Source organism: Lolium rigidum, chromosome 2, assembly GCF_022539505.1.
Source record: "Lolium rigidum isolate FL_2022 chromosome 2, APGP_CSIRO_Lrig_0.1, whole genome shotgun sequence".
Lineage (NCBI taxonomy): Eukaryota > Viridiplantae > Streptophyta > Magnoliopsida > Poales > Poaceae > Lolium > Lolium rigidum.
Window position 1 is genome coordinate 9,934,773 of NC_061509.1, and position 21,128 is coordinate 9,955,900.

At 47.5% G+C, this 21,128-nt stretch overlaps 3 protein-coding genes across 3 annotated transcripts; 1 reads left to right on the plus strand and 2 right to left on the minus strand.

The window, feature by feature from the left end:
- Positions 1-2,879: 2,879 nt before the first annotated feature.
- On the minus strand, positions 2,880-4,158 carry LOC124691266 (chlorophyll a-b binding protein 8, chloroplastic-like). Its single transcript, XM_047224540.1, has 3 exons — positions 3,927-4,158; positions 3,765-3,823; positions 2,880-3,682 (listed from the first exon to the last, which is right to left on the minus strand). Exons 1-3 carry the CDS (start codon positions 4,038-4,040, stop codon positions 3,064-3,066), a joined length of 792 nt encoding a protein of 263 aa, XP_047080496.1. The 5' UTR covers positions 4,041-4,158; the 3' UTR covers positions 2,880-3,063.
- Positions 4,159-7,277: 3,119 nt separating this feature from the next.
- Positions 7,278-10,963, minus strand: LOC124685944 (dehydrodolichyl diphosphate synthase complex subunit NUS1-like). Its single transcript, XM_047219967.1, has 7 exons — positions 10,874-10,963; positions 9,683-10,016; positions 9,073-9,137; positions 8,770-8,950; positions 8,551-8,647; positions 8,154-8,236; positions 7,278-7,587 (listed from the first exon to the last, which is right to left on the minus strand). Exons 2-7 carry the CDS (start codon positions 9,975-9,977, stop codon positions 7,580-7,582), a joined length of 729 nt encoding a protein of 242 aa, XP_047075923.1. The 5' UTR covers positions 9,978-10,016; positions 10,874-10,963; the 3' UTR covers positions 7,278-7,579.
- Positions 10,964-14,240: 3,277 nt separating this feature from the next.
- Positions 14,241-20,764, plus strand: LOC124691267. The gene is made up of 14 exons (XM_047224541.1): positions 14,241-14,328; positions 14,932-15,013; positions 15,119-15,222; positions 15,486-15,612; positions 15,699-15,793; positions 15,997-16,120; positions 16,973-17,053; positions 18,675-18,773; positions 18,923-19,096; positions 19,210-19,297; positions 19,371-19,438; positions 19,509-19,577; positions 19,920-20,051; positions 20,266-20,764. Exons 1-14 carry the CDS (start codon positions 14,288-14,290, stop codon positions 20,485-20,487), a joined length of 1,506 nt encoding a protein of 501 aa, XP_047080497.1. The 5' UTR covers positions 14,241-14,287; the 3' UTR covers positions 20,488-20,764.
- The last annotated feature ends 364 nt before the right edge of the window (positions 20,765-21,128 follow it).

Genomic DNA, 21,128 nt, shown 5'->3' on the forward strand with positions numbered 1-21,128 from the left:
GAGAAGGATGTCGTCTTCATCAACACCGAACGTGTGACCGAGTACGGAGGTGCTGCCCGATTGTGGCACCGTCAAGATCTTCTACGCGCTTTTGAAAGCGGCAAGTGATCGTCTACCGCAGCAACGAGAGCCTCCTCTTGTAGGCTTTGGAAATCTTCAAGGGTTAGTCTCGTTCATCCCTCGTTGCTCCCATCTTCTAGATTGCATCTTGGCTTGGATTGCGTTCTCGCGGTAGGAATTTTTTTGTTTTCTATGCTACGAATCCCTACACTCTCAGTAGACGGCCCGGCTGGCATCAGCGCCATGGCCGGCGCGGACCGGGTGGGCTGGCGGCTGGGCCGGTCGGCCGGCTGGCCCCTTCCCCCTTTTTTTTTTTTTTTTTTGCTTTCTCCTTTTCTTTAATAACATGCTCCCGAACTCCGATTCGAATGAAACCAATTTTGTTTGGAAGATAACAACAAATGCTATCCAATAGAAAGTGAAAACACAAGAATCTGTAGGAGGGGATTTTATCATGAATATAAAAGGTAGAACCTTATATCATGAATAACCGAGTAAAATCACCCAACCTCGAAAACGCAATAGAAAATGCATGCGGATTCCGTTTTCGATGAACTTGGGCTTGTTGTAAAGCTAGCAACAAGCTCAAGAACCTCACACAGAGAAACACCAAGAAGCAATAGGGATATGCAAAGTATGCAAATGATTGAGCTTCCTAAGACGATGTGATCAAGTTACCCAACCGAAAGCCCCTCTTAATAGTGCAGCTATCTATCCTATAATCTGGTCTCCCATCAACCACCTTCAGACCGGTAAAAGGAAAACCTATCAAGGTCATACCTTTGCCTTGCACATCCCGCTTGATCTTGATGATAACTCTTCAAGCTCTACACAAGCCGGAATGCCTTACTTGATCATCGTTACTTCGTGAAGACTCACAAATGCTCCCCCATACACTATGATGGGAAGGCTTCATTGATGCACATCTTCACATGTCCATTATCACCAAATGGACGGCAATCTTCAAGCATGTGATCCACTTGAGATGCTCATCTTGAACTTGCCCAACTCAACCTTGTATCTTCTCATACTCTATCATAATATCTTGAGGTGTATATAAAGAATTCTTCACTTGGAATCAAGCTCTCAAGATCTTGATCATCCATTGCTTATCACATAAGATAGAGCATGGCTAATATTGAGTTCCACATAAGAACTCCATCGTCATTTCTTATTCTTGATCATATCACATATATATCTTCAAATCGATGATCCTGATGCCAATACACAAGGTGTATCTTTATCTTCATGGCATCCATACTTGAATCCAACACATGGAATACAAGTCGTACCTATGAAATATTCCTTCATATAAACTCAATGAAAACATTAGTCCATAGGGGTTGTCATTAATTACCAAAACCACACATAGGGGCAATATACCCTTACACCCTTAAAAGGGTCAAACCCGTATAATAACCGCCGAAATACGGGTTTGGGCTTTACCCGGCAGGCCCCGTAAAAATGGCCCCGCGTCGATTTTCCCGGTTTCGATTACGGGGCGGGTCTTCGCCCCCTACTTGTGCGGGGTGGGAGCGGGAATAGAGGGCGAAACCAGTATCCTCCCTTCCACTGCGCGCGAAGGGTTTCAGTGAAACCCAACCGCCGCCGCCGTCGCCCGATCTTGTCCGCCCCGCCCTTCCCGGCAGCGACGCGGTCGGATCCCGCTGCCATGGATCCTCCGCAAGGGCCGCCGACCACCGGCGGTGCACCTCCTTCGGCAGCGGTGGTTGATGTCCCCGTGGCCGGCGACGTGTTGGCCATGATCTCCGCCACAATCCCGTCGAAGAGGAAGAGGTTTCCGAAGCAATTCTTCGAAGCCCCTGCGGCGGCCGCAGCTCCGCCGGCCGCAGCTCCACCGGCTGCAGCCCCGCCGACTGCCAAGAAGGGGGGCAGGATGAAGACGAAGGCGGCCGGGCCGAGGGGTGCCCCGCAGTCCAAGGTGAAGACAAAGGCAATCAGCCGCATCGGCCTCGCGCCTCCACCGTCTTCCAAGGCCACGGCCCCTCCTCCCTCCGTTTCGTCCGAGGCGACGCCCGCGCCGCCGCCACCCACCATGGACGTAGACAAGGAGTTCGATGTTGAGTCCACAACATCGTACATGGACATGCTCAACGAATCGGCGGTGGATTTGGACGCCGGCATCGATGTGTTCGATGGGGAGGGCAACGTCGAAGAGATTGATGACGACGAGGAGGATGAGGGTGACGAGGAGGTGGTTGAGGTTGATCCGGCCGTCGCCGGTTCTTCCTCGACGCCAAAGCCACGCACGGCGAACTACAGCGAGATCGAAGATGCGATCTTGGTCCGTGCTTGGAGTAATGTGGGGATGAATTCCCGTGGCTTGAACATTGGCTATGATCGCGTTGTGATGTTAAAAACTATGAATTATGCATCACATATTTTGGATGTGCTATGTTTGATCCGAAATTGTTGTGCAAATTGTTGTCTAAAACCCTGTTTTGAGGGGCTGAAACTCGTCCGAGCTAGCAGAACCCGTATCCCCACCCCGAGGTGAGGATACGGGTTCTGCTAGCTCGGACGAGTTTTTGGCAGGTGAAAACTGAATACAGGGCCCTCTACTCGCGTTTTAAGGGGCAGAAAAATACGGGGCCTGTTAGACATGCTCTAACCACAACCCACACAGGTGGGTGGGTGGATTTTATATTTACATGATCACATTATCTCTCTCTCTCTCTCTATTTTAAGATTTTCTATTTCTGTTTTCATATAGAATTATAGATAAAATATTTTCGTCAAAGGCCACCTAATTGCAGTGTAGTGTAAGTTCGTTGAGGAGCGGGTGAAGATCGACAGACTTTGCTGAAGATGATCAGAGATGCAATGCACTAAATTAATAGCACAATATAGATATTACAAGCATGCGCGGAGCACGCGTACAAATTTACATTCACACCCCACCCTCGCACATCTATACCTCTCGCGCGCACACATTTCCATCGACGACGGGTATACCATGCACAGGACGACGATGCTTTTGGCCTAGTGGAACTTGAGGCTGGTGAGGATGTTGTTGTTGACGGGGTCGGAGAGGTGGTCGAGGAGGTTCTGGAAGGGGCCGACGCCGGTGAAGATGGCCTGGAGGGACATGCCTAGGAAGGCGAGCATGGCGAGGCGGCCGTTCTTGATCTCCTTGAGCTTGAGCTCCTTCATCTCCTTCTCGCTCTTGGTGCCGAACCCGAGCGGGTTGAAGATGGGGCCGCCGGGGTAGGCGGGGTCACCGGAGCCGCCGAGGTACTTCTCGAGGCCCAGGAAGTACTGCTTACCCATGGATCCCGGGTTGTACCAGTCCTGGAGCCGCCGGTGCTCGGCGAACCCGATCAGCGCCATCTCGAACACGAATAGCGTGTAGGGGTCGGCCCAGTACTGGTAGGTGCCCGCCGGCGGGATCGCGCCTGCCTGGAACCACGGGATGGCTGTCTCCGAGGGGACAAGACCCACCTTGCCCAGGGCCTCCGGGGCGATCATGCCCACCACCCCCATCATCGCCGTCCGGCCGTTGAAGATCTCGCCGTAGGCCAGCCACCTGGGCTCGATGAAGCCGCCGGTGCCCTCTGGGTCAGACAGACCCAAGGGGTCGAAGCCAAAGTCACCTGGCAGACTGCAGAACCACAGAAATCTCAGTTAGTTACCGGAGCCATCGTGTTAGAACTTAAACCATACTATCTTGCGTGGCGACTTACGTGCCGTCAAGGTAGGTGAGGGACTGCTTGGACGCGAACCACAGCTGCCTGTTACCTTGCTGAAAGAGAAAACAGAGGTAAACCATAGTTAGTAAATAACTAAATAAGCTCCGGTGACACTAGATAACAAAGAGCAGCACAGCTAGAGATGATCGAACGGACCTTGGCAGGGGGAGAGGACGATGCCCTGACGATGAAGGAGGACTTCCGGGAGGAAGACGACCTGGAGATGGAGGACTGCACTGGCCTCCCGGACAGAAGACCCTGAGCCGCCATTGTTCCTGCAAGCTCCTCCTCTTGCTGCTCAGAGAGATGAGGCAGGTGCGGTGTGTGGTGAGACTGAAGATGAAAGTGTGTGCTCCAAACTCGTCACTGCTACAAAAGGAGAGAGGAACGTGTGCTTGTGGCTGGGCAGCAGCGGGGCCAGGAAAATCTAATTCAGATGTGAGGTGCAACCGGAGCGGATGAGGGCATCTGTGGACCCAGTAGCAGTTCGCCATGTGGCGAGTACGGTGAGATAAGAGCATCTCCAACAGGCGCGCTATATCGCGGCGCGCTAAAACCAAGAATCCGCGCGCGGTAAACAGATATGGCGCGCTGTGCCGTTTTTTCCTCCGCCGGGCGCGGCAAAATACAGCGCGTGCGCGCGCAGGAAAAATGGTCCTCCGCCGGGCGCTGCAAAATACAGCGCGCGCGGGCGCGGAAAACAGATTTCTAGTCTATTTTGCATTCACAATTCATGAAAGAAATGACACAATTCATGAAATAAATGACACAAAGTGCAACAACATCACATAGTTCAACAAGGACACACAAAATGACGTAGTTCAACAATGACACACGACATATGGTTCAAATGGACAAAGTGAAACAATGCATATCACAAATGCATATCACACTTCCGCATTTTCCAAGTCAACACCTTCTTCTTCGTCCTCGTCATCTTGGGTTGAAGGAGGAATAGTAGCATTCATGGAAGACACGAAGCCTCCCGGTGGTGCTCCCATACTCCCGTACACACCACTCACGGAGCCTCCCATGGTCCCTCCAAACACTCCTCCATAGCTTGATCCTCCCATGCCGGCCATGCCTCCATAGCCTCCCATGCCGGCCATACCTCCCATGGAGGGCATGGGCATGCTTCCCATGCCGGCCATGCCTCCCATGGAGGGCATGGGCATGCTTCCCATGCCGCCCATGCCTCCCATGGTGGGCATGGGCATGCTTCCCATGCCGCCCATGCCTCCCATGCCTCCTCCAAACATGCCTCCTCCAAACATGCCGGTGGTGGAAGTGTTCATGTTGGCTAGCAACAATCTCTTTTTGGCCAACACTTCATCGCGAAGAAGGTTGACGTACTCCTTTTGCCTCTCATCCATATGGGAAGTATCCATCAAGAAAAGCTTCCTCTCCTCCTCCGCTAGGCGTGCATGCTCCTCGGTGGCTTGCCTCTTCTCCTCCAAAGCCAACTTCCTCTCCTCGTTGGCGGCAATCCTCTCCTCCAAAGCGGCTCTCCTAGCTTCAATAGCATCCATAGCCTCTTTCTCCAAGTTTCGTTGCATCTTTCTATCTTCATTTGCTTGCAACCTTGCATTTGCAATCCTCTCCATAGCCATGGCAATGTCATCATCTCCGGCCTTCCTTCCCTTCATTTCCTTGCCGGTCTTCCTACCGGGCACATTCCTCCGCCCATTGTTGATGGAGTGAGGAGTGGAGCTTCTCTTCTTCCCTTCATCACTTGAATCATCATCGATGATTGTTGCATCACCGGTAGCATTGGCCGCCATAGTTGCCGCATCCAACTTGCCGCGCGTCTTCCACTTCTCTTCATTCCCTAGCACTTCATAGCAATGATGCAAGGTGAATGGCTTGCCAAGAATCTTGTTGCCTTTCTTGTTCTTCTTTCCCACATCCCTAAACAATCCTTGAGCCATGGAGTTCTACACATATGCGCAAAAGAAAATAGATGAGCCATATGAAGTACAACCGTATTCTTCTCATATGAGCCATATGGTGAACATAGTAGAGTCACTTACCCTATCATTCTCATTAGTGCCACTCGGATTGAGAACATCGATGTTGGCTTGCACGCCCGCCCATTTTTGGCAATCGGTGTTGATACCGGACCAACGGGACCGAAGTGAGCGCATGGTTCGCTCGATCCCACTTGTGTTTGTATTGAAGTACTCCGTCATCCTCATCCAATATGTTTCTCTTGTTTGATCGGTACCGGTTGTTGGATCCATTCCAATTGTCAACCACGTCTTGCAAAGCAACTTGTCCTCCGCTATGGTGTAGTTGGCGGCCCGGCCGGGAGGGCGAGGTTCAATCAACCCTTCTCCTTCCTCATCTACATCCTCATATTCCTCCTCCCCATAGGCGGCTTCATCGTCATGCAAGAACGAGGATCCAACATTCATTGTCTCCATGAATGCCGCATCATCCACTCTACATTGCAATGAAATTCATTACCATCGGCTAGGTATGCATCTAAACCACAATTCGACAAAAAAGAAGTGTTTTTTACCTCTCGGGCATTTCACCATCCACCATATGTGCGCCCGCGCGGTTGCCGGACGGAGGCGTCGGCTGGGTCGGCGGAGGAGGAGGAGGAGAAGGCGCGCCGGTTCGGCGCCGGAGGAGGAGGCTGTCGGCGGGGGACGGGCGCCTTCGCTTTCTTCGGTGGCGCGACGGCGGCGGGGCCGACGTGAGGCCGTTTCGTTGACGGCGCCTTCCCCCTCCTCGGCGCGGGCCGCGCGTTGCCGGTGCCTCGCGCGGCCATCCGCGCCGCGGCGGCGCTCGCGTGTAGTGCCCGCGCGGCGGGACGAACGGCGCCGCGCGCGCGGCCGTTGGGTTCCCGGCGTCGGCGCCGCCGCTAGGGGTTTGGCGGCGCGCGGCGGAAGCGGCGGCGGCGGAGGGTGTGACGAGTAGGGAGGGGTCGGCGGGTTGCTCGGAGGGGTCGTCCATCGTCGGGATCGCCGGCGGCGCGCGGAGACGACGGATTGGGCTCGGGGCAGCGACGCGGGGAGGAAGTTTCAGCGCGGGGGATTTTTCGCGGTTGGACGAGCGATGCCGCGCGCCGCAGCCGACGCGCCGGATATGCCGCTCCGGATTGTGCAAAACGCCGCGCGCCCTAAAAATTTTACAGCACCGCGCCGTTTACCGCGCCTGCTGGAGCGCCTGATTCTGTCCCGCGCGCGCTATATCGGACGTTTTTATGCCGCGCGGCCTATATAGCGCGCCTGTTGGAGATGCTCTAAGGGGGCCTCTCAGCAGCTGAGGTTGCATACTTCCATTTCCTTGGCTGAGATTTTTCAGACTCCAAGCACAAGCAGGCTTGTGGACAGCACAGACTGGTGCAATTTTGGGTCTACAGCATACATTGCTTGGGAGATATGAGATCCCATGGCTGCTCTAATGAGCCTATCATGTATCGCCATGTAGATAAGGGAAGAATTTCTGGAACTAAATCCTGAAATTTCTTCACTTAAGAAACTACTTTGGCAGTTAATGTTGTATACGGTCATATGAAGCCAAAATGAATTTCGCAAGGCAAAAAAGGGTGCATGTTTCAGTTCTCCACAAAAGTAATACAAATCACTGAGCTGCCAGTCTGTTACATTCTGATGAAAATTAAAATATGGTGGATGAGGTTTGCACCTGTATGTTCTACTGGTAACCCATTTGATCCTACCGAAAAAAGGAAGCACAGTGTATCCGCCAAGACTATACTGTAGTTAATAAACTTTAGCCAGCTTCCATAAGTGCACATTTTACATAACAAATGGGAGCCTTCATTACATTAGTCTCCGCTCTCATGTACCTGATAGGCAAAAGGTTAAAGTCAGTTCTTTTGCATGTGCACTGAAATGTCGTTTAATCAGATTTTTCGCTTTTGGTTGTGTACATTTTGCCTTCTTGGCGTTCTTCTTTTAATACAAAACGGCATGCATTTGAGGAAAAGAACTATTTGATTTGTTTTATTATCGACATGCAGCTTCTAGTTTCGCGTGGTGTGTATTAAGCTTGATGGCTAATCTGGTTTCAACAGTTCGTAGTCAGATTTTCGTGTGTTTGTGGGTTTCCAAGCACCAAGCAATGAAAGTAATAATTTGTACGTATATTTATTTGATAAGGCTGACAGAAATTTCACAAAGTATGGAGCACTGATCACTTTACACCATGTATAATAATGTTAGCATTTTATGAAACATGTAAAAATCATGAAAATAATTTATTTATTTTGAGTTTTAATTTATTTATTTTAGTTTGCCCACATGCGCGACATACATGTAAGTACATAATATTTGTTTAAATTACAGCAAAGGGAAAGACTTAAAGATTTTCTGCAGAACAGTATACAATGCCAAACTAAAATATAAGCTTTACCATAATTTTGATATTTCTGCGAAAATCGATACAAAGCCTTCACAACAGAACCGTATTTCATTGAATTCAGTGAACCCATATGCCTGCACACACAACAAAATATGTTTTAGTAGTAAATAAATAGTAATGTGAATAAGGATAAATTGAGAACCAAGTGGCTTGAGCTTGGGAAGTTGAGCTCGCCCACCCGGCTGCGAATCGCAGGTGATGTGTTCGGAGTAAACAGGGTGCTATCCGAGTGAAAAATTGCTGGAGAGGTCTCACCTATCTAACAACGTATAGCCAACGGAGGGAGCATTCCCCCGTTGGTCAAAGTTTTGGTGAATAAGGATAAATCAATGAGCTGCTGAATTTGGAAACTAGTGGGAATTTTATAAAGGGAGGAAAAAAAACTTACATAATCTCTGTGAACCGTAATCTCCATACAGGAAATCCTAAATGACATCTAACAGGACCATACACAAGAAGAAGATCAGGTTCTGGCCCACCACTACCTGATGGAAAGATTGGAACGGTAAGTGCTAATCTAGAATTGCGATATACAGATTCCTAATCATTTTAAATGAATAGGGCAAATATAATAAGAATTTGGAGGAGATGATTTTTCAGAACATACCCACTGCTCTGAGTGCGCTAGCCATGTCAGCTTCCGTAAATGCAATGCTATTCTTGTAGTGTTCATGAGTATCGCAATTGCAGAAATCTGAGCACAGTAAGTTTGCTGCTTTAGCAATGCCTTCCTTACCATCAGAACCAGAAAGACACTCTATATGCATCCCTCCATGTGCATTAAGATCCTACAGGTTCAGATGAGTGATACAACAGTTATAAATACCAGTCAAATAACGGTTAACAATCACCCTGGTCCATATTTTAGACAGTAAAATGGGCCAGCAGAATTCTGTATTAAGCAACTTACTAAATAACTTGACTTCTCATCTCTTGGGGCATCTATACCAGGTTCAAGCAATTCCTTCAGTACTCCTGTAGAGCATTGTCAAATGGTCAGTCATATCTCTCTGCACCGTTGATTGTGCACCAATCATTGCATGAAGCTGAGAAATAACAGGAAACATGGTAATTATCTTGGCTTGTTATGTTATTTCAAAAAGATCTGGTATATTGACATGTTCCCTTTCCATTTTATTTGGATGTTAGAAAGGTTACAAGTTCAGTGATTTTCTACATTCAGTATCTGATGCACAGTTCAAACTATTCGAAGTAGTACCATATAAAATACATAAATTATGAAGGCTGTTCTTTTCGCGGTACAGATTTGCAGAAGATACCTTGAAGGGCAAACAAAAAAATTTAAAAAAACACCCAACGTTGTTACCCCATATTGTCGATAAACTTGTTTAATTTCTGCCTTTTTTCGCCATAAAATGCAGGCGCTCAGACGCATTTCATTAAGAAATAAGAAGAAAGAGTTTTGTATACAGGTAAAATATAGGCCAAATATGGCTAAAAAAAGACTAAATTGTATCTACTCAAACAAGTAAGCATGTGGGAAATGTTCATTATCACACCTTCAATGTCATAGAGAACTACATGCTTAACGCCAATAGTTGAGAGCCACCGTAAAAGCTGCTTGATCTTCAAAATATTATTTGCTTCTCTTCTGTCAACTACAATGCCCACGTACTTAAGTCTCTCAAAATGAATATTTCGGTACTTGGGCAGCAACTCGGACGGAATAAGATAGCATTCTAGATAATTACTCAGATGCGACCACAAATCAAAAAGGCTGATCAACAGGTGGGTGAGGTACCATAGCAGCCCTAAGATGAGCTCTACTATCGTGGATGACCAAGATATCTGCATTTAGCCAAGATAAAGTAACACAGCTCTCTGTACACTTCCCTGAAAATTCAACATGAAATTACTAACATCATTAGTTGCCTCCTGTAATTCTACCAGATGGATGGTCATGGGATAGGAATAATAGGATCAACGAAGTAATAGATAACAAGTGTCATGTTTCTCTAATACTATGAAAGGTAAAAAGAATAAATTAATAGTATCTATTAATCACCTCGATTTGTAACAGCTGATAATCATTGGCATGTTTTCGTATACATCCTAGCATTTTTCTATCTCATCTAAACATGCAGGCAGATGGAGAACATGCACATGCTTGGAACAAAACCAGCAAAGACATAGCTGCGCTTCGTCAGATTTATCCATCGAACACACATCTTCAGTTCATAATTAAGTAGACAACCCCATAGAACCAAAACAATGTAGGCCCAGCTAGCACAAACGCATAGGAAGTGCCATGTCATATAGCCAGAGATGTGTTCTCTTAACATAGCATTTCATGATATTAACATGTCTGATGCATTCAATGCTAAAAAAGGTCTGCTGCATTCTGTGCTAAAAAAACATGTCTGGTGCATCCAGCTTGACAACGATACTGACATGTTCCAGAGAAGGCCAACATTGCTCTAACCAAAGTTTCAGACCATAATTTTTTTAACCACATTCCCTAACGGGAGCCACCAAATATGCCGGCTAGCATGGCAATACAAGTAGGATTAGACGAGTAAATAAGTTTTAGAGCTCACAGGGCCCTTAAATAGTACTACTGCAAGCAATGCAATGGCATAATGTGTCACAGGGCCGCAGGGGCGGATCTAGAGGGTGTGAGGGGTGTGCACCCAAGATTTCTGGAGGTCAACGGGGTTTGACTAATTCACTGTACGGGAAAAGGCTCATACCTCGACAACCAATGTCCAAGATCGCACGGGTGCCCTAGATTTGAGTATCCATCCAGGCGAGAGAGATTGGGATTATAGTGCTCACACCGAGATCAGTCCGAGCAACGGACCTCGGGTAAATCCCCAATCCACGGCTCCACGCCAGTCCCGTAGACCGTCTGGGAAGGACGAGGGGATGCCGTCAGAGCTAGTTGCCGCCGCCGGCGCGAGGGAGAAGGAGAAAGAAGAGGGGAAAGTTCTTCCCACGCGGGAATTCAGATGAGGAAACTTTGTACTGCTAGTTTCGACTCTAGACTTGGGTAAATTGCATCTAACAATGGAGGTCCTAAATTTCTTACCATCTTTTTTTCCCTTAAACACGAGGCAGAAGATTTTTCCATCAGTAATAAGAAAAAGCAAATTTTGCTACGGGACTATCCGATTTGCCGAAATAAATCGGCAAATTGGCACATTTTCCAAAACACACCGCACGACAAAAAATGAAAGTTTGACACATTGTAGGCAAAAGATGTTAAAATTTGTATCTCTTGCAATGTGGTGTGTTCTGATAAATATATCATAAAATTATAATTATAATGATAATAAAGATGCAATCAAACGGGGTGTTTCAGTAAACTCCATAAAAATAACAATATCATGTACTACACATTTTTCAAAAATAAATGGTGGCGAGTAATAGCGGAAGGGTCACGCACATTTTTTTTCCGATGGAGTCAACTCCGGGTGATGGTGGCTGCAGGCTTCCGCAGGCCCGCAAAGCCGCGCCGCGAAAAAAACGCCTCGTGGCGTCGCGGACAACCTGCTACCCTAAAGTGGGCTTTGTGGCCCAGTCCGCCTTCGCCCTCTCGGCCCGCTACCCGCACCGCATTCCCCACCTGTTATCCAGCGCCGCCGCTGCCGCTCCGCTTGGTTCCGGCCCCGCCTCTGCGCTGCCGCCGTGCTCCGTGGGGCGCCGTTGTCCCATTGACCTGCTCGAACTCGTACCCGTTTCGCCGCGCCAGCGAGAACACCAGCCCGCTGATGTCACCGCCCGCCACGAGCACGCGCGCTTCCTGCCGCTCGTTCCCGACGGCGCCGGGGCGATCTCCGCGACGGCCGCAGCGTTCGCGCCACCAGCCTCGCGCTGCGCGCCCTTCGCCACTGCAGGGCTGCAAGGTGTAGGCCACTCTGTTGCGGCTCTGTGACCCCGCTCCCCAGCCTTCCGCCCCGCCGCAGCAGGCCTTCTGCTTCATCGACGCCGCGGCCGCGGGCTCCGGCGTGGCGCCGGCCCAGGAGGAGAGCAACCACAGCTCCAACCGCGGGAAGGCGTCCAACCACTCCAAGCGCCAGAGGGACCGCGCGGAGGAGTTCAGCGATGGGGGCGACTACTGCTCCTACATCAGCGGCGGCGGCGGGGGGAGGAAGGGCCGAGGCGGCTGCTCGGACTACCGCAAGGACCGGGAGGAGTGGACGGACGGCTCCATCAGCAGCCTCCTCGACGCCTACATCGACCGCTTCGAGCAGCTCAACCGAGGCAACCTCCGGGGGCGGGACTGGGAGGACGTCGCCGCCGTCGTCAACGACGGCCAGGGCAAGGGCGGCGGGGGCAAGAGCGTGGAGCAGTGCAAGAACAAGATCGACAACCTCAAGAAGCGCTACAAGGTGGAGTGCCAACGCATCTCCGGCTCATCCTCGGTTAGCCATTGGCCGTGGTACAAGCAGATGAAGCATATTCACGGCAGAGAGGAGCGCCATGGCCCATGGGCATGAACCTGAGCTCGCGCGCGCGGAAACCTGCCAATCCTGCATCTGTCCGCTTATGTGCGTCCGCAGGTGCCTGCTTATCCTGCAATTTGCAATGGCGGCTCACGCGGCTAAAGCGGGCTCCTCCGTGGACTTGTCCACCTGCATCCTTAGAGTCAATCCACACGCGTTCACTATTACCACTACACAATAAAAAATCAATAGGGCATCGAACCAGCCACTCTCGCACCTTTATTGGAGAACAAAGGTCTTGACTGCTATTGCCCCGTCTCTTTGTCGGAGATGAAAAAGCAACCACTACACGTAACTATACACCGGTTGTTTCACTCGACACATCAACGCCAACATTAAAGAAAACCTCGTCGCCTACACGGCACAAGGTCAAAGCCTTGAAAGCTTCCAAACTCTCGAGGTCGTCACCCCGAATTTCATCACTCTGTGCCCTAAGCGGTATGCTAAAACCACCTTCTAGGGAGCTGACCAACATACAACCACTCCCTCTCGGTTGCGAACCCGCACTGCTCATTGCCTGACGCCCAAGATGCACAAGACAAACACTAGTAGACCACGAACCGCACCACATTCTGGTTTGCCGCCCTGACATATCATCCAATCGTCCTTCTTGTAATATGTTAGCCAAGATGATGACCATGTTGCCCCACAACTCAAAGTTGTTACCCAAGTTGTGTCGAGCTGCAACTTTTTCTCGTGAAGTTACCGCTGCACCAATGCCCGAGGTGGTTGCCTTAGCACACATCAACCATCTCAGATAGCCAATGCACACGACAATAGAGCCATACACAACGGTTGTAAGCTGACCATCCAAAGCGACGCCTCCAAGGTGGTCAGGACATAGAGGCCAACGTCGCCCACTCCAAAAAAAAACTAGACCTTATTTTTCACCGGAAGATCCCAAAAGCCCCTCTTGAAGGGTGAGGAAATGGATCTCCATGACAAGCCTCCAAGAAGAAGAATGACGCGAGCAGGCTTTGCCATTATTGACAACAATTGAGAATTAGCTAGGACAAGGCTTTCGTCTAAGCTCAAATTTCAAGCTATTTTTTGGGTAAAATTTTTGACAATTTTTTTTAACGAAATCGGTGAAATTGAAGGGTCAATTGGAGGGTCAATTTTTGTTGGCATTGACACAGGTAGTATACGGTAGTACACTGTACTGTGCAACTCTCCGTATTTGCAGAAATGAAAATAATTTTATTGCCCCGATTATGTCGGCTTTCATTACCGTCCTCCATTTCCCACGGCTATTGCTCCCTCCCTCCCTGTGGCTCCTCCCCTCTTCCCACCTCCGCGAACCAGAGCCCACCCACCTCCACCTCCCGCTCGCCGCCCTCCCCGCCGGATTCCGCGGCTCGCGGCGAGAGTCCCGAGCCTCGGGTCGCCGGCAACCGCGCCGGATCCGGCGGGCTCTCGGCGCGGCAGCGAGCTCCCGCGCAGATCCGACGACGCGCGCGCCTGCGCTCGCTGGGACTCCCGGGGATTGCTGTAGCGCCCGTGGTGGGCTCGGGCGCGTTCTCGCGGGTGGGCGGGGCGGAATTCGAAGAGGGAGAGAAGCTGGGGCCGTGGGAATCGCCGGCGTGCTCACCGTGAGCGCTTGGAGCCCACCCACCCCAACCCCATACCACCCAGCGGCGTCGCATAGGAGCCGACGCCATGATCGAGCAGTTCGTCAATTTCGTCATCCGGCCTCCTCGGTAACCTTCCTGCGTCCCGCATGATCCTCCGTTGCTTTGGTTGTTTGGTGCTGATTGTCATGGCGTTGCATTGGCACGCGGCCGCTGTAATTGCAACAATGCGGGTGGGATGCAATTGGGATTTCGATACACATGCCACATCAGGTCCGAAATGGTCGATGATTTTAAAATGCTGGTGCATGTAGCTGTTTAATTTGTGATACGCGTGACAAACATTTAACCAGCTACGTTAATCGTACCAGCGGTCATGATAGTACATTGGACTTGATTAAGTTGTTCGGTCATGAAAAATCAGTACTATCATGTGCCATTAAAGCTATGGTTAGCACAATGTGATGATCATTAAAGTTGTCATGCTATGCATAGTTGTACCTGTATCTATTCAGAGTTTCAGACATGATGTTTATCCATATAGCGTTGAGAAGTAACCTTAACCTGTTCTGCAATGCCATGTATATCGTAGGCTGCAAAGCTAACTTCTATACAATGTTTACTTGTTACTTTGCATTTTCCAAGCACATGCCCATTGATACGGTTCGCTAACTTTCAAATTTTAAAGCATCTGCACCTGATCTGATGAGATTGATGATTGCTAATTTGCAGATCAGAGTATAATCCAGATCAGTATTTATGGGAGACAGAGTTTATGCTCGCAGGGCGAGGGTACAAACGACTAGACTTGGAGGCAAGTACGGAGACCAATTATCGAGGTTTCTTCTTTCTTTCGTTTGCTGATGAGAAGTGACGCTATCTCTGTTCATAGCCTTATTGGTACACCTTTACCTGGCAGCTTACAAATGCAAGGGGTCATACCTTAAAATGCAGCCACTATGTTCCCGCTTTCATTCCAGAAACTACTGCCCTTCCGTGTGTGATCTACTGCCATGGAAATAGGTACCTACCCTGATCAGCTCACTGCTATAATATGTTTTCTAATGCACATGGGGCTTCTTTGTTTCATTATTCCTTTTTTATGTAACTTACTTTATGTTAGTAATACATATTTTAAGATTTTGGAAACTGCCGCATTGGATTAATAGTACACTTTAAAATTTCTGAATTCCTCTTTAGTAGTAGTGTGATTCAGCTGATCAGCTCGAGCAGTCACCAATTATCTTGTGGAATATTTACCAGGATTTTGCTCTAACTCAATGCAGCGGATGCCGAGCAGATGCAAATGAAGCTGCCGTAATACTTCTTCCTTCAAACATCACAGTTTTCACTCTAGACTTTTCTGGGTCAGGTCTATCGGATGGAGATTATGTCAGTCTTGGTTGGCATGAGGTATATAATCAGTATCAGTTTTGTTCTTCTGCATTCATATCTTTGGTGTTCACTGTATCCTGAAATTCACAGTAACTTGCTTCTAGAAAGAAGACCTCAAATGCGCAGTATCATTTCTGCGTACCAATAAGCAAGTTTCCCGTATAGGCATTTGGGGGCGATCGATGGGTGCTGTTACAAGGTACTTTCTGGGTTAGCTACACTGTGTGCTCCTTTTACATTGCGGCATCTCTATTAATTCCAAACGATCCAATATTTTTGGATTGGTTACTGAACAGAATTGTGTTATTTAATTGATCCTGGGTTATTCCGTTTAGCTCTTAGATTATACTTTAAGAACATCTTCAGGCCTTGAATTCCTGTTCTGTATGTTTTTTTCTACAGCCTACTGTATGGAGCAGAAGACCCCTCAATTGCTGGCATGGTATTGGATAGCGCTTTCACCAACTTGTATGGCTTAATGCTGGAACTTGTGGATGTGTACAAAATCCGTGTTCCTAAATTCACGGTACGTGCATCTCCTTCAGATTCTGCTTCCCCACCATTAAGAAATGATCATGGAAATTCTGGAAGGTCCATTGTCTTAATATTTGGGAACCGTGTCTTAATCACTGTGGTTCTTCCTTGTTCCCTTTCAGACACAACGTTTTCATATAGCAATACAATGATTTGACCACACCCCATCAAAATCTGTGTTTTTCTATCCAGCACCCAATTTTTAGTTTTTCCCTGCAATTATGGCTGCACGATTCAATTGTGTGCCACTTTATCAAGCTACAACTATATAAAAAACCATGTGACCAATATTGTCCACTTGTTTAAATGCAAAAGACATAAATTATACAGTCCATGTCTAATACAGGTACAACTGATGTTATGGTTGATGTCATCTGAACTTTTCTATGTGCCCTGCAGCCCCCAAAAAACTAATGTCGATGCTTCCTTAGACGTGATGTTAGTTTATGAAACAAAAGTTTATATCTTCGATAGAACGTGCCAAGTATGAATTACTTCGATCAGATTAGTACCCAGCTGAATTTAGCTTGGACAGCGAATCAATTCACCCTCTAGTTGCAACTTGCAAAAGATTGCGAAAAATTATCTCATTACACTCTTATTCTGCTACTGAAACATATTTTTTCAAACACTCAACTTTAGCACAGAAGGACAAACTTTCTTTTCTGTCATTTGAGTTAGAGGAATCTGTTTTATCATTACTGTGTATAGAAGGACAATGTGTTCATTAAATAATTAGATTTGGTGAAGTTCCTTGATGCATTCTCACTAAGATAATTTTTTTCTAAACTTTGTGAGCATTGCTGTAATTGCATAGTGCTAATGAGTTGTTCTGTCTTTTCAGGTTAAGATGGCATTACAGTACATGCGACGAACCATTCAGAAAAGAGCCAAGTTTGACATAATGGATCTTAATGTTGTAAAGGTGCACTTCATAAACTATAGCTCGTAACATATAGCTCGATATAACCTCTCGGAAGATAATAAAAACAACTTTGCAATGGTGTATACTGCCCATGACTCATTTTAGGGATCATGTCTCAGATTAGATAGCAGGTCTGGTATCTTTACGTAAGGAACTCAACATAGAACATTCTCATGTTTTCTTTAAATATGGGAGATTGACAAACAAATATGGTATGTTTGGCTGCCTGCATCATTTTAGCTACCAGACCCCAGTGAGCCAGTTTGCTGTGGTGTAATCTTCAGCCCTGTGTCTAGCTATGTCAGTACATGAGTGGGTGTTTGATGACCTGCATTTGGAAAGCCAGGCCTGGTAGATTTTCTAGGTTGCCTGCATGGGATTGAGTATAGTTGCCCAGAAACATGACTAGGTGAGATTAACCCATGGTTCCATCAGACAGGTGACACATGTCGGTGAGACACATGCGCAAGTCAGCTTGAGATCGATGTGGTCTTGCCAAAGCATAGTGTGGCGTGACTTAGCCCTCTGTCACAGCGCTCCCATGCCGCAGCTCACAGCCTGCACGGCTCATCATGGACAAGGATAGCAGCATGTCATGTGGTGAGGCATGAGAAGAGGACAGAAGCATGACGAGGAGGTATTGTTGCGCGTTGGGGAGGGAAACACCTGTTGCTTGCGTGCCTGGAGGGGACCTTGACATGGCTGTATTATCACGGTGCGAGCTTGAGCCCACCAAGCATCTTGTCGAACATGTGGTGTAGTCTGCGATGTTGTATATGCCGAGATGCAGGACCAGATGTAGGAGAAACAGAGGGAGCATCGTGTGTCCCCGGCAACGACAATTCCAATTTTGTTGCCAGGATAGGTGAAAGAATTGTGGATTTGCTCCCCGTGTCAACCATGGCGTGGAGATAGAGGATGATCATAGGTGGGCTTGGTACCATACATTGCATCAGTTCAGCCTGGCCATGGAGAAATACTCTAGTTCTGTTTCGTAGGAGCCTAGCTGAGGGTGCGTTAAGTTCGTGCTCCTCATGCAAGCAACCAAACAGCTCTCTGTTGCATCTGGTGGGCGGATGCAGGCAACGAAACACCCGTTGCCTGCATCTGGCGGGCCTGGCCGGGGCTCATGCAGGCAACAAAGCACCCTATGTGTGTTCAGTAACTTCATAAGGTGTCAAGGTTATAAAGCGATTTCTGTTATTTGTTGCATTGTGCAGCGTCAGATTTTGGAACTGGTGTTCTCCAGTTCTGTTTCATCAGGATACTATGAAACCAATTTCAGTTAAAACTTAAGGAACCCATTTTTTAGCCTGTTATTTCTACAAAATTTTCTTATGCAAAACTAAGAAAAGCTCACTCTTTGAAAACTTCAAATTATCCCCTTTTCCTAAATTTGCCTCGTAACTAAATTAGATGTCTTACTGTAGTTTCACGACAGACCAACAGCATGCGTTATTGCTGGGGTTTGAAGGGTGGTACCTTGGTCCTCTAATAGCGTGGATTATTCAGCATGGACATCTCAAGTGTTGTTGATTTATGTTCAATTCCAGCAACTTTTAAATTGTCTTCTAATTTCAAACTGCAACTGACTTTAGTGTTCTCTTTTTTTCTTAATCAGCTTGCTCCCAAGACATTTATTCCTGCATTATTTGGACATGGTTTAAATGACATGTTTATTCAGCCTCACCACTGTGATCGTATTCACGAAGCATATGGGGTAAATGCATATGTAGCTTCCTTATAAAGTTTCACAGGCAAATAGATGTCACACCAGATACCACATCTAAAATAATATAGGGATTGCTGGTTGACTTTCCTTGTCAATGAGCATGCTAGCCATTTTTTAACATATGTGTTTTTGTACAGGGGGATAAAAGTATAGTAAAATTTGAGGGAGATCATAATTCCCCGAGACCTCAGTCATATTATGATTCAGTTTCGATATTTTTCTACAATACTCTGCGTCCTCCTCAGTTGCCTGCATCAGGCTCAAATAAGCTACATATGGGTGCTTTAAAAGTTGGTACCATGACAAATGAGGTAAAATTTGGGAAATACTACTATGTAACCAAACTGGAAACTGCTGTATTCTATTGTTTGAAATGAAGTGTATAAAGGAAATCACCCTTGTTTTTTGGTTGCTCTTTTTCCAGAGTTTGTTCTTTGAGATCATCAATGGTCTGAGGGCAGCTAGAACTGATGCAGGCAGTTCATCAACAGATGCACATGGCTTTCAAAATGGTCTGGCACAGGCCCTTCTCATGTTGTAAATTATAACTAGGTGTTGTTCACTAACTGCTTTATTTTTCTGCAGCTACAACTTCAGTTGTTGAATTGCTATCCGAGAGTGCGAATCAGTTGTCCATTAAGAATGACGATTTGGTAGGTTTGTTAGCAGTATGTTGGCATCTATTTTGGAAGACCCTTTCCTAACAAATTCCGTCAAATGCAGGATTTCCTTTTGGATGAGAATCATAACCTCTCAGGCATGGATGGTGGTAGTGTTGGACAGCATTTGCAGGTAAAGTACATCAATTTCTTTAGCTGCTACTCCCTCGGTTCGGAAATAAGTAACTCAGCTTTGTCTAGATGTGGATGTATCTAGATGCATTTCAATGTGTAGATACATCCGTATCTAGATAAAGCCTCACTTATTTCCGAATGGATGTTGTACCTATTTTGCAGTCAAGTTGTTATCTCCATCTGCCGTATGATTATTTGGCCTTTTCTTACATTAAGTCACTTCATCGTAAGAATTTGTGATCAGTGGAATATTGATACGGGTGGTCAATACCCATTGCTGGTCATCAACATCGTATAGCTCTCTGATGGTAATAACTAATGAGTATACGTTTCGTAATAGGATAAAACGAGTAGGCACAACGAGGAGTCCTGCTCATACACAAGCTCTAACAGAGAAAGTTGGGGCAGATGTTCATCTTTAGGTGCGGCCAGTGATGGATCACCTCCAGGCGGTACTAATGATAAGCATGAGGTACTTTTCTCGAGTTTCTTGCCTTTCACTCTATCCATTCAGTGCTAGACCTGAGACGAAAGTAGGCACATTAGGTACGAGAGGTATTCGTGTAAGAAATCAAGATTTCCATGATCCATGTGCTTCCCTTTAGTCGGGCGTGCTATTATGCCCTATTGCCCCATTCGAAGCAACTGAGAAAAGAAGACCTCTCACCTGGTAATTTACTCCACAGAACATGACGGTAAAGGCTCTGGCCACACCGCTGAGGCATGAACAGAGGAAATCAACCAAATCAACGCCCCCGAAAACGAAGGAGAAGAAGATTCATGCACTCTGGAAGAAGCTGAAGCGCGAGAGGGAGGAGATGGGGGACAGCCTCTCTCAGCGTCTGAGGATGTGCCTCGGGCAGTCTCGTCACAGGCGAACTCAATCATCATCTGGACAGCGACTATAGCTGACACGTACAACTGATCCCGTTCGGACTGACGTGAAGATCCTGACGACCCACGGTGCTGTAACTAACACTAGGTAACATACGTATGTAATTTAGTGCCATGGCTCGTGTGACCTGGCTGCATGGAGGGGCTGTGAGCATTGGGCGGGTACGCTCATGGGTCATAGCCGTCGTCTCTTGTGGTCCGCTGTTTTCCTTCTTGCTGTGGATGTTGTAAGTTGTGATGCCTGTTGGCGAAATGAAAGGAATGCCGTCCATTGTTTTCCACGGCCATCAATTTGCTGTCTCACCGTCTGCTGTTAAGGGTTGTCCAATTTGACCCGATGTGCTTTTAGTCATTTGTCTTGTTCAAATGAGGTTCGTTGTCCATCATAATCAAACCATGCTGGGCAGAGGTTTTATAAGTGGGGAATTATATGGAGTGTCAGTGAACATTAGAATTTGAGAACCACGAAGCGAACACATTGTCAGTCGTTGGATCTTAAGTATACGCATATGTGCAATTACACACATGTGTACAAGCACACATATAAAAAATTGGTAACGGGTCCGAATTGCACACATATGTGCAATTGCACCTAAAACAATAGGTTGTCCATTATACGGATGCAATCGCCAACCATATATAACTGCATATAGGA